Source organism: Coffea arabica, chromosome 2e (assembly GCF_036785885.1).
Source record: "Coffea arabica cultivar ET-39 chromosome 2e, Coffea Arabica ET-39 HiFi, whole genome shotgun sequence".
NCBI lineage: Eukaryota > Viridiplantae > Streptophyta > Magnoliopsida > Gentianales > Rubiaceae > Coffea > Coffea arabica.
This window is the reverse complement of record NC_092313.1, coordinates 741,061-755,993: the sequence shown is the minus strand read 5'-3', so window position 1 is coordinate 755,993 and position 14,933 is coordinate 741,061. Positions and strand designations below refer to the sequence as shown.

Sequence of the window (14,933 nt, the reverse complement as noted above, 5' to 3'; positions counted from 1 at the left end):
ATGTGTGAAGAGGGGCCATTGAACTTGTTTTCTTATGCTACTGAAATTGCCTACCCGGGGGGTATCCACAGCCGGAATGATGAGTACTACCATGCGTTCCTGAACTCTGATTTAATTGCATCGAAGCAGCCTCAGATAGACCCGCACTGTCCTCCTAGGGGCTTTATTGATGCGTGGTCAAATGGGGATTTAAAGACAATTGACGAGTCCTCGGTGCCATCTTCAAAAGGGTATGGCCTGTCCCCTTCTTCTCTCACGCTTTCGATGGCTATGGCGGCAGGAAATGCACTTGATGAAGGGATGGGACTGGACGAAGATTCTCGTCCCCGTATGCCCACGCCCAAAGATAGCCCTGTTTCTTGGCTGCCTCTCATTCCAGGTGGGCCACTGGCTGAGGTTTTGCAGCCTAACTCCGTCGCTTGTGGATCAAATCCAGCATCTCCATACGCTAGTAACGGCGACTCAGTCAGCCCTCCGGCAACCACGGTTTCATCACCGACTGGCATTTTCCAAAGAGCGTTGTTTTCTCACTCTGATGGCAGCGTCTGCAACAGCCCAACTCTAGCGGCTTCGGCTGCTCCACCAGAGGTCGTCGCTTTCCAGTGGCTTAATTGAGAGTTTAAGGGGCTGCAAAGATGGTCAAGCATTTTAATTTCTTAACAGTCTATAACTTTGATTCCTTAGTTGTGGTTGCTTTCGGTTTCTCAGACGAGTTTTTTAGGCTTAAAGATTTTTTTTTTTTTTGGAAAGATGCATTTCTTGATGCTTCCTTTGTCGTCTTAGTGTGCACCCTCTGGAATTCTCTTAATTTCCGTGGTGTAAAGGTAGTTAATAGCGTTTTGCTTCAATTTTCGGGCTATACAATCTAGCTATTAACGAACCTTTTCTTTTCTTTTGGTTTCTAAAAAGGCTCCCAGATACAGATGCTATAATAGAAAAAAAAAAAAAAAAAAGGAAGAAAATCCCTGGTGAACAAGCGACTGGTGTTTCCAAAAGCTATTACAATTGAGTGTTGATGATTTTGTATAGTGCTTGATGTTTGTAATATTTGATCTTCTCGTAGCTCTTTAACCCTTGTGGGACGAGAGAGTGTTTTCTTTTTTTAAAAAAAACATTGGTGAGAAAAGAGCCAATTGGATGCTAAGAAGATTGACACGTCTGGTGCAGTCATATTGGGGAAGCAATTCCAGTTGAATCTTCTTGGAAAGCATGAATGGATGAGTCTGAACATGTTCTAAAACAGCCAGGCTAGGTAAGATATTCCCCCTTACTCTGAACTGAACATGGTTCTTCGTTAGCGCATAAACAAATATGTTGCCTTCCCAAAAAAAAAAAAAAAAAAAACATGCTTGTTGCTGGAATCCAGAGAGAACCAACACTAGCCATATGGGGGGTTAAAGGTCAGGGAGTTGAACTCCCGCAGCAGGGTTCGATATCTGACTGCCACATGGGGGTTTTTCAGGTGAATTTTTGGGGGATTTGAAAAATACATTTTTTCGGCTAGCGCCCCGTTAAGTTCAGGGTTCAGGCTACTGCGAAATAAGATGCAAACGGGGCACTGACGTGCTATTTGTCTGCAAAATATCTACCTACCCTTTTGCTTCTGCGTACGCGTTGGCGTCTGGTTTTGCCCTCCTTAGAGCATGATGAAAAGTCTTTTATACCCTTTGGTATTACTTGAATTAACTATTTTGCGCTTCCTTATCCATTTTTCTTCCTTTTCTTTTTTATTCTTCCATATTCGAGGGACATGATGCTAGTTTCTTCCCTTTGTAAAAATTATTTGGATAATTCTCTCTCTCTCTCTAACTTATATTTATTTTAATATAAATATTAATTTATTATTTGCATTTTAAAGAGATGATTCATCACTTGATCAAATGTTCTTCATGATATATATATGTATATCCAAAATTGGTGTAGTAGAACAAAATAGGTGATGAAGGCTTATAGTTAGTTTGTCTATCCAACTAGCTAGACAACTTGTGTGATGCTGCTGCTAGCCTGCTGCTAATAATAGTAAGCGCACAAGCAACTTGTGTGGCATCAAATGCAAAGCATATTTGGGCTCAGAAGGTTGAGTCGCGTCTTTGTGATGTTGCGGACACAAATTAGGATTTTTGCTGTAGGGACATATAATAACCCAAACAAAACCAACCCTTTTACTAATAAGAGTAGTATCAACTACTAACAACTGCTAAGGATGGTTTTGAAACTGTTCTGATGCTTATGCTTACTACTTCAGTCATTCTTGTTTTTCTTCACTTTCCCACACTCACTACTAACTTTTCTTAGGTATCCCAAAAAAACAAAAACAAAAAAAAGGGAAATGTAGAGTTGATGGGTGAGAAAAAGTCGTATGTACGGAGTGGATGGGGGCCATTTCGTTTCGCGTACTATATACTACATCTTAGCTGTAGGGCTGTTAACTGCTGATGGTTTCTCAAGGACACCGTTAGGTGTGCCGTGAATAATAGAATCGTTCCAGCATCTGTTTATTTTTCTATTCTGATTCTGTTTTATGGAAATGATAGATGATTTTCTGGGCAAGACGAAAAAGAGAACTGAAAGTGAAAGATTGTCGTCTACCATACCAAAACTTCTATCGACTGCTGCAAGTCTAAATTAATTAAATTCGAACGACACAATTTGCATATTCGTCCATTTGACTATTCTGATTGTGAATCACTTGCCCTGTGGCCGGATTGCATTTCCATTGTACAACTTTAAGACATTTGAGCGTTGCATGCTACTTGCTTTCCACTCCGACTTGGGCATGTACGAGGTTCCAAGATCACACCTGAATATGGATTGTTTAATTAATTCGCAATTTCTACTTATTAACCTTCTGGCTTGCTATCGAGGAAACTTGGTGGTCAAAAGTTTGAGGAGGATAAACTTCAAACTTTGCTGCAGAACAAATATATATATATATATATATATATATATATATATATATTTATACATATACATATATAGAGAGAGACACACACACGCGCACGCAGAGAGAGGGAAGCGGGATGTTAGCTTAGTCGGCCGTTAATTTGACTCCTCAATTCGACATGAACGTTGTATTTTTGCTGCTTCTTAAGAAGCCTTTGATACACGTTCTTGAGACTAGTGTGGATGCCTGTACTAAATTCTTCTATGAAACTTCAACCTCTTCAGGATCTGAATTCGAGACATCAGGTTAATCATCATTTGGCTGGTTCATCCCGTGAAGATTAATACTCATTGTGGAATGAGGTTGAGAACAATGCGTCTAACAACTTTGGTTTGTTAGGAATTTAACGAATTCACATGTCACTCTCTAAAGTCTAAAGCTAAAAGAAACAAGTAACTAGAATCGAGAAGTTTATGAGTGCTAACACTAACAGGCCTAATACTTACTTAGTGCTCAGTTGTACATGCATCCCCAAACCACTTGCAGAAAATCTTTGACACTCTCAATTCGAAAATCAATGACTCGCGCTTTTGTTGATCAACTAAAGTTGCAGTTGTCTGAACTCTTCTCCCTGCATGTTATTTTGGCGGCTTTGATCAGCTGATCTGAGCTATCTCCTTACTTCCATCAGTTGGAGAGGTCTCTCAGCTCGTCAGTGCATCAAGAACACATCTATGACTTCTGCTGATCCTCAAGAACACAGGTCACAATGTTGGTACATATGGGGTTCTTCGACGAGTGATGCCATCTGGGAGTAATATCTACATCGCTGTATGGATCTGGAGCTGTGAATAGCAGTCGTTTCTTCGCTGATCCCCTCTTTTCAGTCTGAGGGGTTGAAGGCCTTTGTCTTGGCGTACTTGATGACCGAGCTCGAGCATTTGTTGATGCCGTGGCTGCCATGTACTTTGGTTTATGTGCAGGAACAGAGAAGTTGGAGCAAGTTGGAGTGTGAGCTGCTGGACTGTATCTCTCTTCTCTTTGGCAACGTGGGCTAGCTGACTGCATTTTGAGAGGTTTTATTCTCACTGGGGATTGAGGAACAGGTGGTTGGATGGACAACTCGGACATCCTATGGAGAGGAGATGAAGTTGTGAAAGAGGATGGCCAGTGTCGACAGTCCTGGTAATTGCAAGCTTGTCTTGTTGGGAGATTCTGAGCTGTATAAGTGCAAGGTCGGATGCTGCTGTCCATTTCAACAATGTTAACGGAATCTTTTTCATCACACGAGGCTCTGCTGATTTCCTTGGGCTGCTTACTTATCCTGTCAAATGACTCGTATAATATGGGGTTCTCTTCATATGCTGCTTTGTCCAGTGAAATTTGAGCTTTGCCAGTTTTCCACATCTATTCGTGACAACATTAGAGGTTTCTTTTTTCAAAGTATTGAGAGGTAAGATGCATTGTTTAAGACTTTCAGCTGAAGAATGTCGTACCAAAAGATGAAAAAAAATGTCGAGGAAAAAACAGAAATAGATCAAAACCTGTCGAGAGAAGGCCCGAGAAAGATGCATTCCAGGTTTTGAAGCAACTTCTTCTGTTTCCTGCAACAGGTCATGGATGTACATTGGCGGTGGGTATTGACCATCAACTGAACCCCTTGCATCCCTGGACTGCACGCAGAGTTATGAAAGAGCTAATCAAAATCTCAAAGCAACAGGAGCATGAGAGGATTTTATTGACATCTCTTAGGAATCACATTAACCTTCTTGGCCGTGGTAAGAGGTCCCCATTTGCTGTTAGCATCACTACGAAAAATATATCCTTCACATGATAGCCTCTTTCGTTGATCACGCGCTTGAGCTTGCAAGCGGATAAGAGCTTGCATGCATTGGAGTGTCATCTTTGCTCGTTCGCGGACATTATGGCCTCTTACTAAGGCTTGCAGCTTTACAAGCCCTTTAAGTGCACGTAGTGCCCGTCTTGCCTAAAAACAGGAATATATTCATCAGCTCTTGCTTTAGTTTCTGAACTTCCAAGAACGTGCAAAATGGGAGTAGTAGATTACCAAATACCCTCTGAAGGCTGATTGAATTAAAATAGCTGCGCGCCGCTGTCCATCTGAAATGGAAGGCCTAGTAAGCCTCAAAATTTCTGCAGCGGCCTCTGCCGTCGCAACTGCTGCTTCAGTAGCCACTTTTGTTGCCATAGCCACACCAATTGCACATTGTTGCTGGGCCATCTCTGGTGCAGAAGTCCCTGCCAGATTTGCGCCTGACATATTGGCTGATGCATTTGAGGCCAAGTTCATTTTTTGGGTTTCATCACGCTGTATTGTTGTTTCGCAAGACCAAGGCTTCTGGAAAATCCATCTTCGTTTTCCCCTCTTCTGAGAAGAAACAAGAAAAGAAGAAAAGCACTTGATTTTAACTCTGCAATCACCATTTACTTTGACCTCCGTCAAGCTTGTATGAGATCTAATCTGATATTGTTTACCTTTTCTTCTTCTTGTTGGTCATGTTCCTGATCCCTTCTTTTGCCGCTCTTCTTCTCATCTTGGTGTCGGTCTTTTGCAGGAGATGTGAAAGCCTTTTTCACCACGTTTAACCAAGAAGTTCCTCCAATCTTCCCCATGCACAGTTTGTAATTTGAAGAAGTTTACTGGTCCAATGGAGGGAATCTATGGGCTCCGAAGGAAATAAGATCCAGCGAGCGAAAAGAATTGCAGTCCCCGGTATATAGGAACGGAAATTGCATATCGCAACTTTAATAATTGGCCAGCTGCGAAAGCAGAAAATTGTCGACTGCCCGCTGTGGCATGCAAACTGCAAAGCACTCACAGTGTAATGTTACCCACTCGTCAAACACGAAAGAAAGAATGCCTGTTCTCCTCGATACTGCTGAAAGCTGTGAGAGAAACATCACAGCATGAACGAACGCTTTCCTTTGTGGCTCTGAAAAATACAAAACTTGAAAAATTCTGCTGACCAATGCTAGTGCGATTCTTGGGGATTTTCCAAATAAATGACCTGCAATGCCAGCCTTGCTTGGATTGCTTGTTTCCGTCGGAAAATATTGTCGTTTTCCGTAATCACATTTTTCTATCACCTTTTTCCCTCACATATATCAAATCGCTACAGTAATTTTTTCATAAAAAATGACGGAAAATACAATCCAAACACAAAAGTTGCACTAGTAGTGCTGGTTGAAGGTTCATGCAAAATCGGGTTGGCTGGGGATCACTTTGAGGGATTGGCCAAGTAGGAGGACAAAAAATATAAACGGATGTATTATTGAATGAGTCCATAGTCGGGATTTGACTTTTTCTGTTACTTGATTATCATTAGCCTAAGGGTGTACTCGAGCTTGAATTCGATATTTTTCTGAGATATTCGAGCTCCAATTAGAATTTGAATGAGCATTTAAGGCGAAATTCGAACTTGACTCGATAAAATTGTAGCTTAATTCAAAAGCTCGATTCAAAATCTCATTCAAGCCTAAACAAATTCATGTACTCAACGACGAGTTTCGAATCAAGTTGTTAATCAAGTTGGTCGCGAGCTACTCCCTGTCAACTTTCATCACCCCTACCCTTGCTAAGTTGCCACAAATGTAGAGTTTAAATAGGAGGGAGAAATTATCCTACTTGAAAGTTCCAGACTTTCCTAAGAGTAAGAAAAAAAAAGAAAGAAAGAAAGGAAATGAGGCCACTGCATTCTAAATTAGATACTCAACAAGGATAATAGCGTTCCGCCATTCTGCCTAGTTCGGAATTAATGGATATCATTACATATATGCATTGATCCTTGAACCACTGCTATATTCACGAATGTTTCTCTTCCGTGTATTTTCTCTTCATTTCTTACTATGCACATTTAAATGCATGATAAATATCTTCATTTATTAAAAAAAGATCTTTTTTGTTTGATTAATCCTAACTTTTATTAATAAATGAAAGGAATAATTTCACAAATCTCCCCTAAGGTTTTTAATAATTGCAGAGAGCTCCCCTAAAGTTTTAAAAATTACATATACCTACCTTACTTTTACTATTTATATAATAATGTAAGTCCAACAAGCTAGATTTTTTCTCAAAAATCCTAAATTGTCCTTTTCCACAAAACTAAGAAAGAAAAACATAGTATATTCAATCATTTTCTTCCACATTTTACACAAATCAACAAACCTAATTCTTAACAACCATCCAACCATAAGTTTCAAATCTAAATAACTATTTAAAAGATCTCAAATTGCATATACAACATCAATGCTTGCCATGCAAAAAAATAAAGATACAAACACAAACACAGACACATACCATTGATAGCCAATTTTATACCCCAAAATTAAATCTCAATACTCAAATACCTTTTTAATACAAGCTAATATAGCCTAAAACCACCATTACAAATATCTTATGACCTGAAAAATATTAATATCTCAAAAGCAGAGAATAAATTCTACCTGTAATTTATTAAACTTGAAGGCAGCCAAGTGAAATTGTTTGAAACCTCAAGGGAGGTTTCTGAAATTATTCCTAAATGAAAACACATATCACCCGTACATTTGGATATATATTACAGTATAAAAAATAGAGAGAGACTCCAGTGCTCCTCCAGACATACTTAGTGGATTTAGATGCGTAAAGCGTTGGTTCGCGCGGTACCAAAAGAAAATCGGCTGAAAAGTTTAACAAATGGCTTAGACAAGTTTAAAGCAACGGTTAAGGAATAAAGGACCTGAAAAAGAAATAATGATAATACGTTTGACTACGACGAGATTACAAGACAAAGGTGAAAGAGGGTGTCCCTCGACGTTAATCGTCCGATTATTCGCGAAGGAACGTGATTTCATAAAATTTTTATTACGTGGACAAGGTGACAAAGAAGCTGGACACGGGAGTCCAGAGTCTTCATGTCCATCTAATCAATTCTGAATTCTCAAGTATTCAAGATTCCTCGATATTCTTCTCATTCCCCGCTATAAAATTTGTTTACCTTCCCCTCATCCTCAGCCAAAGTAGAAGAAACAAGGTCCAACTTGATTGCTTGATATTAAAAAAGAGCTCACTATCACTTCCCATTTCTCAGTTTCTTTTGAACTGCGAACTTTTAATGGCTACCAAGATTCTTGCATGTTCTTCTTCTCCCCTGGCACGCCATAACAACCCTGCTGCTGCCGCTCCTGCCGCTTGCTCTTCAAGACTAGCCACTGCTCCTTCGGGTTCTGTGTTCTTTCCATCTCCTGCGCCATTTAGAGTCAAGAGTCCATCCAGACTCTCTCTTGTGAGAGTTCAGGCCAACGGCGACCATAAAGATGCCGCGCTCGACGTGCAACATGTCAGTAGCCAACCCAAAAATCAGGACACCGCCGTCCAAAGAAGGCCTCGCAGGTTGGCGCCCGTTGACATCTCCCCCTTCGGTAAGTAGTACTACTGCTACCGCATGATTCCCTGTTTCACCCTTGGCCTTCTGTAAAAGTTTAAAAGGGGGAAAAGGAAACTAATCTCTCTCTCTTTCCCTTTCTGGTTTGATTCCCTGCCTTCTGTGGTTAACAACTTAAACAGGTTTTCTCGATCCGCTATCTCCCAAGAGAACCATGCGCCAATTGCTGGACACGATGGATAGATTATTTGACGACGCCATGACATTCCCCGGAATGGGAATTAACGAGGGGGCGGCAGGGGGGCAGGTTCGCTCCCCCTGGGACATTCATGAAGATGAACGTGAAATAAAGATGCGCTTTGACATGCCTGGACTCTCCAAGGAAGACGTCAAAGTCTCCGTGGAGGATGATGATATCCTCGTTATCAGAGGCGAGCGCAGCAAGGAAGACCGAAAAGACGATGATGCATGGACTCGGCGGAGTTACAGTTCATATGACACTCGCCTCCAACTCCCACAAGACTCTGAGACCGACAAAGTTAAAGCAGAACTCAAGGATGGAGTTCTTTACATTTCCATTCCTAAGAGACAGGTGGAGAGAAAGGTCGTTGACGTAGAGATCAAATGAAAAGCTTCAGGTGTCGTGTTTATTATACGTGGTTGCCAATCATGTGCTATTACTAGTGATATACTACTGGAAAGGTATAATAGTCAGCGGAGGTGGTTCAAGTTTTGGATATCTGCATGTAACTACTACCATGGCATGCACACTGCTGTACTTTTTAGCATGTACAAAAAGTAAAAAGTATGCAGGTTTGTTATCTACAATAATATCGCCCCGATAACTTGCTCCTCCTCCGCTTGATCCAAGTCCTTCCTGGATAATGAAGACATCAAGAACTGTCCGATTAACAAAAAGAACACATTCACTATTTGTCCAAATAAATCGAGCTAAATTCCTCGACAGGGACTTTTGTGCACAGAGTAGAAGCTCATTCAGGAAACATATTTTGGGCTACCTTAGTTCCAGAGTTTTATCACATAAGCATCCTTATAAGGTCAATCATCAGAGTGGATACTTAAAAAGTGTAAATTTTCACAGGAAATTAAGGGGAAAAAGCACCTAGTCCTCCAGAGGAGAGAATACAATCTTTTCTGATGAACTTATCTGATTCAGGAAGCACAGAGAAAAACTGAGGTTGCTGCAACTTGAGTGCAACATTGCTATTATAACCGAACAGAAGGGAATAAATTCCAACATTTCTAATAATGCAACGACTATTATCAAATCCTGAAAAAAAATATCTCCGCACATTGAGTTCTAAATTCCGTCCAGTAGAATAGCCCACTGATGTTATATGTGGTCTTGCACTCTTTAATAAAAGTTATTCCTTTGCACTTAGATACACGTGAATGACACAGCCGTAGCTTATAAGAGCAAACGAAAAAGGCAAATATCTAAGCATACAGGGACTTTGGACGCACACACAATAGCAGCTCCAGCAATTCAAAAATTAAAAATGCAGTAGTGAAAATGTTATTTCCCTTTCACAACATACAACTTTTCCCATTTCCAAATTACGTCTTGCACCTTCAAGGCCTAAAAAAGTAACAAGACGTTAATAGGGCGGGGGAAGGAGACTTAGCTGTTGCATTATTTCCTTCCTTGCTTCAACCATTCAACCTGGACAAGCATATGCTTATTGCTATTTCGATCATCTCTTAAAGCATGCATGATGTACATAGTGCAGCAAGTCTGTCTTCAAGACCATAAAAGGTGGAAGTTAGCAATAAGATGTTATATACAGTCCATTTGAGGTCTTCCTTCCAATCAACGAGAATACTAGTTGTTATGCTTCTTCTTCACTTTTCTCCTCAAAGCCTTATCAAACTCGGGACCAGAGAGCGATAACACTTGATTCAGTAGTAACCTAACCCCATGCTCCTTCACAATTGCGTATCGAGGTTTTATTCTAACTTCTAAGCTGTAACCAAAATACTGAGGGAACTTAACCAGCTCTGACTTGGGATAGTCCATAGTAAGAAAGAACTCCCACTTGGGGACCAAGTTCTCTGCCACGCTAAAAGTATACAGAGCCCCATATCTAGAAATCATGGTTCTCACATCCTCTATGCTATAACCCCTTTCCAGAAAGAATTCTGTCAAAGGCTTTAAGTTAGCTTCTATGCTAAGTCCAAATGTTTGAGGAGACCGTTGAAGAAGATGCGCAACATCAATCCCCAATGAGCTGAAGTATTCAACTGTAGGCCGTAGCTTATCCTCAACACTGTAACTTATGATGTTTGGGCAACGAGTTAGAACCTTACCCACATTTTCGGCCGAGAGACCAACCTCATAAAGAAAATCAACAGTTCCTTTCAGTTTTGACCTGCTGTAAGTAAGAAGGGCAGGAAAGCGGTATATAACTTTTGCCCACTGCCTTTTATCCACCCCTAGGTTCTCCAAAAATGTCATGGTGGGGATTAAATTTTCAGAGAGACTAATCCCACAAAGTTGAGGCCTTTTGCTAATGATGGTTGGAATATCTGATTTCAATATGCCAAGATCAAGAAGGAACTCAACCAGTGGTTTGATTTTTCTGTCCAAACTATAGTAGGCAAAAGCCGGGAATTTGCGTATTACCTCCCTAATTGCCTCCAGGTCCATTCCAAGCTCAACTAGATAGCAAACATGTGCAGGAAACTTTCCCGCTGGGCTAATCTCACTTACCCGAGCCAAGGCTTTCAGCTTCTTGCTATCAAGGATGGCATTAGAGGGAGAAACTAATGTATCCAAATTTTCTTCAGTAATTGGGTTTTGATAATTTGCTTCTATACTTTCTTTCACAGGTGGGTTTGGGAAGTTTTCTACCACATCCACCAGGATTCCACCATATTCCTCAAGGAGGGTTTCAAGGTAAGGAATAAGAGCATCCCTGATCTCAAGAGTTGTAAGTTCTCGTCCTGCAGTGTCAAGGAAAATTAGTTTGGGAGACTGAAGGCAGTTCTCCATGCACTGGAGAACTGAACCAATTTCGTTTTAAAGAAGCAATAACAACATTAAGATCGAACCTACTAGGTAGCGAGATTTGTGAACAGAATGAAGTTGCGAGACAAGGTGATCAACAAAAGCATCTGACTTATTAATTACTCGAGCAGCCAGTGCACTGCTCAACCCTTGCTTCTTTAAGAATAGTGTCAGTACAGCCTTGGCTTCTTCTTTTTCTGCAGCTAACAGGCTAGGAGGCACCATCCTCAAACTGAATGATCCATCTACTCCAGATTCAGCGGCTAATGAAACCAATATAAGAATGTTCTTCTGTCAATGATGAACTAACATATTCATGCAAGCAAACCAAGGATGAATTAGCCTATTTGATGGTGGTGTCGTGTAGAAAGAGGTAAAAAGTTTCAGTAGCTCACCATATTTTGCCCAGCAAACAAGAACTCGCTGAGGAGATCGAGAATGAGTCCTGAAGTAATAAATCATGATGCGTGGGTTATGGACCAATTAACCAAGATAAAAGGTATCCACACATGCTACATACTACAGACACATCTCAATCTTTTTTTCTATTGCTCCATACAGATGTAGTCATTTCCATTTTTTTTCTGGCTAAAGACATATCTCAACCTTGCAGTCAGGGGTGGAGCCATATTGCCTTCACCTCAATATTTTAAAAGCTATAGAACAACCCATACAAACCTATACAAAGTTTAGAGTTTTTGTAATTGCCCCACTCTCCCCCACCCCCGGGGGGAGGAATTTCAAAATATTCTATCTGGTTCTTCCACCATTGCCCTCGAAAGTATGAAATTTTTTACAGCTGCCCTCACCATTTCTATGATGGAACCATAAAACAAAACATGGTGCTATTTGTATTTCCTTTCAAATAAATCTTATTTGCTTAATATTGAACTCCACTTATATGCCTAACCATATGAATTACAAGCAAACTAATTATTCGTTTGACTAAATACAAATTAATTGTTTATTGTATATATCAGAAACTAGGTCTTATAGTTTACGTGTATTATTAACTATTCTATAATTTTACACCATTAGATGACTCGATAACTATTGTGGATAATAAACTAAATACCAACCTAGACACGATCTTTTATTTTATTTTTATAATATTGAATAAACTGGTTCATGCCTATTAAACCTATAAAAAACATAGTTGTGGTAAAAATCCACAAAGTCCACCTTGCAAGTTTAACATAAAACTTTTATCTCCTGAACAAAGGTCCTGCCTGCAGTACTTGGAACAGATATCTCTTAAGTGCAAAATACTGAAATAGTTGCATTTGGATAATAAAGCAAAATGTTCATAATATTCGTTGCACTCAAACAAAACAATTCCCATATGTCAACAGAGCGTACACACGTTCTACAGTCGATTTAACTCAAGAAAAAGGTTGCACAGGAATTTCATGCTTAAACCTCAAAATTTTAAGAACCAGAAAAACGCAATCCAAGGCCCAGCTTCCCGAAACAAAAGAAGTCATAGTGTTTCACAAGGCAGTGAGAGAAATAACTAAGAAAATAGTTTGAAAGAAACCTGATATAAAATGGCCTCCAACTCGTGGACACCGCAGAAATTGAGATCTTTTTCAGGGGTTGCCTGCATACGACAACCCAGGAGGAGGTAGAAAGAGAACTCAACATGGCATAGGTCTCAGATTTGAGCAGCCAGCCAGCAGGGCTTGTCTTCTTCTTCCTCCAGCTAGCTTGGACGCTCCAGTTTTAAGTTCAGAGCCTCCTCTCCACTCGCACGGGCAAAAAGACCCAAGATTTCTCGAGGGGCTGATGCGGCAAATCTATATATTATTGCAAGAGAGGTTTTAATGAAGGCGTCCTGATGTCTTCCAAATCTTCCATATTTTTTTCTAAATTTTTTATTTATTTTAATACATAAATTCAATTAAAAATTTTGAAATAGTGTGATTTACAACTAATCCTATAACAATTCAAATTTAAAATTTAAAACTTTCTTTCCCACTTAAAATGATTGCTTAATAAATCATTTATAGTTTGTTTTCAAACTTATATCCTTTTTTCTTCCATAAGTAAAGAAAATAATTTTGGACATTTGATTAGTTTCATGTTAAAATCATTCACCCCCATTACAACTTTATCACTTTGGCCCATTTTATTCCATGATAAACAATATTGATTTGTCAAATCTGAGGAATAATATGATTAGTCTCATTTTTTAATAATTTATATAGTAACATTTTTAGCACTGTCCTTCCAAGTATATACATAGATTTGTCAAACATTCAGATAACATATCCAATTATAGCCATTCTTTAACCATTTTACCTTCTGCAACTAAATTAATTTTTTTAGCTTTAAACTTATCTTATTAGATGATGATTCCAACCAATGAAATAAACATTCTGACATACAACGTCACCTAGATAATTTTTTACATGCGCAAAATTTCATCTGGATAATTTCACATATAACACGTACATCAGAAAGTGCACATAAAACAAAATTTTGATATGAATTATAAATTAATAAAAAGGGCATTTAGATGTTTGTTTTTGGAGTGTTTATCAAAAATTTTAAAACAAATATTTGTTTAAACGATTATCTTGGGTGATCATCACAAAAAATAGTAGTATTTCACCAAAGTTATGCCTAATTATTTTTCCTTCATAACTATAATTCTAACTGTTTATTTGAAAAAAAAATTTGAAAAGTGAGATAATGAATTCTAAATGATAAAAGAAATAGAAAGATTGAAGTATAGGGCCGGGAAGGGTAAAAATAGGGTAATGAATCCTAAGTAGTAAAAGGAGTATAAAGATAGAAGTATAGGATTTGGGAGGGTAAAGTCAAGGAAGCTATAGTTGTGAGTTGGGATGAAACTATAAAAATGGATGATTTATGTGGGTTAAATGAACATAATTTTATGTGATTTTGGTTATCTTACCCATTTACAATCCACTGCAAAATTTTATTTATTTATTCTCCGATATTATTTGAGCAACAAAATAATATATTATTGTAATCAACAAAAATAAGAACACATTGCATTAATAAATAAATTTTTACCTAAAAAATTACACAGATAAATCCATAGTGGTGATCATAAGGAGTTTTAATTTTGTCACTCTACAAAAATCTCAAAATAATTTAGGTATGAATGCAATAAATCAATTTATACTCAATGAGTTAATTAAAACTTTGAAAGAAGTGAGGGATGAAGTAGGATAAAATTTAACAAAAATTAAAAAACATGAAAAGAATGTTAAGTATGCCTTTGCAAAAAGTAGAATATAATTATTGAATTTGTTACTAATGAATTTGAATTTAAGTCTAATTTAATTAGGTCCAAATAGGTAGTCCTAATCTATCTATTTAATAGCCACTAATTAATGAGTTTAATTGGGTTACCTATTTAAAGTTAATAAAATTGTACACCCATACTCATTTGTTGAAGAGCAAGTTGAAAAATTGGTCATTGTTTACAACTATATATGGAGAGTAATAGGATATAAGGTAAATAGGGTGCAAAATTCGGTAAGAGATTACATAATTTGATAGAAGCAAGGTAGAAGGAAATAAAGGTAGAGTTTGTAGGAGAGAGAAGAGTTGGAGGGATATGAAAAGTTTGGGTTAAAAAGATGAGGAAGAGGGTAATGAAAAA

The 14,933-nt window shown here is 38.6% G+C and overlaps 3 protein-coding genes across 6 annotated transcripts; 1 reads left to right on the top strand and 2 right to left on the bottom strand.

Moving 5' to 3' along the window:
- Positions 1-3,213: 3,213 nt before the first annotated feature.
- LOC113729869 (protein IQ-DOMAIN 18) lies at positions 3,214-6,036 on the bottom strand. Of its 2 annotated transcripts, none has more exons than XM_027254169.2 (5): positions 5,381-6,036; positions 4,953-5,270; positions 4,650-4,871; positions 4,429-4,557; positions 3,214-4,291 (listed from the first exon to the last, which is right to left on the bottom strand). In XM_027254169.2, exons 1-5 carry the CDS (start codon positions 5,516-5,518, stop codon positions 3,617-3,619), a joined length of 1,482 nt encoding a protein of 493 aa, XP_027109970.1. In that variant the 5' UTR covers positions 5,519-6,036; the 3' UTR covers positions 3,214-3,616. The 2 variants fall into 2 exon arrangements, with proteins under 2 accessions (XP_027109970.1, XP_027109969.1); XM_027254168.2 differs by having other exon boundaries at positions 4,953-5,273; positions 5,381-6,029.
- A 1,800-nt stretch (positions 6,037-7,836) lies between these two features.
- On the top strand, positions 7,837-9,124 carry LOC113729868 (small heat shock protein, chloroplastic). Its single transcript, XM_027254167.2, has 2 exons — positions 7,837-8,305; positions 8,451-9,124. The coding sequence occupies exons 1-2, from the start codon at positions 7,999-8,001 to the stop codon at positions 8,894-8,896; spliced, it is 753 nt and encodes a 250-aa protein (XP_027109968.1). The 5' UTR covers positions 7,837-7,998; the 3' UTR covers positions 8,897-9,124.
- Positions 9,125-9,453: 329 nt separating this feature from the next.
- LOC113729866 (transcription termination factor MTERF5, chloroplastic) lies at positions 9,454-13,085 on the bottom strand. 3 transcript variants are annotated; one of them, XM_027254163.2, is made up of 4 exons: positions 12,834-13,085; positions 11,692-11,741; positions 11,345-11,559; positions 9,454-11,263 (listed from the first exon to the last, which is right to left on the bottom strand). In XM_027254163.2, exons 1-4 carry the CDS (start codon positions 12,938-12,940, stop codon positions 10,112-10,114), a joined length of 1,524 nt encoding a protein of 507 aa, XP_027109964.1. In that variant the 5' UTR covers positions 12,941-13,085; the 3' UTR covers positions 9,454-10,111. The 3 variants fall into 3 exon arrangements, with proteins under 3 accessions (XP_027109964.1, XP_027109966.1, XP_027109965.1); XM_027254165.2 differs by having other exon boundaries at positions 11,345-11,601; positions 12,834-12,921; XM_027254164.2 differs by having other exon boundaries at positions 9,583-11,232; positions 11,341-11,559.
- Between the last annotated feature and the right edge of the window lie 1,848 nt (positions 13,086-14,933).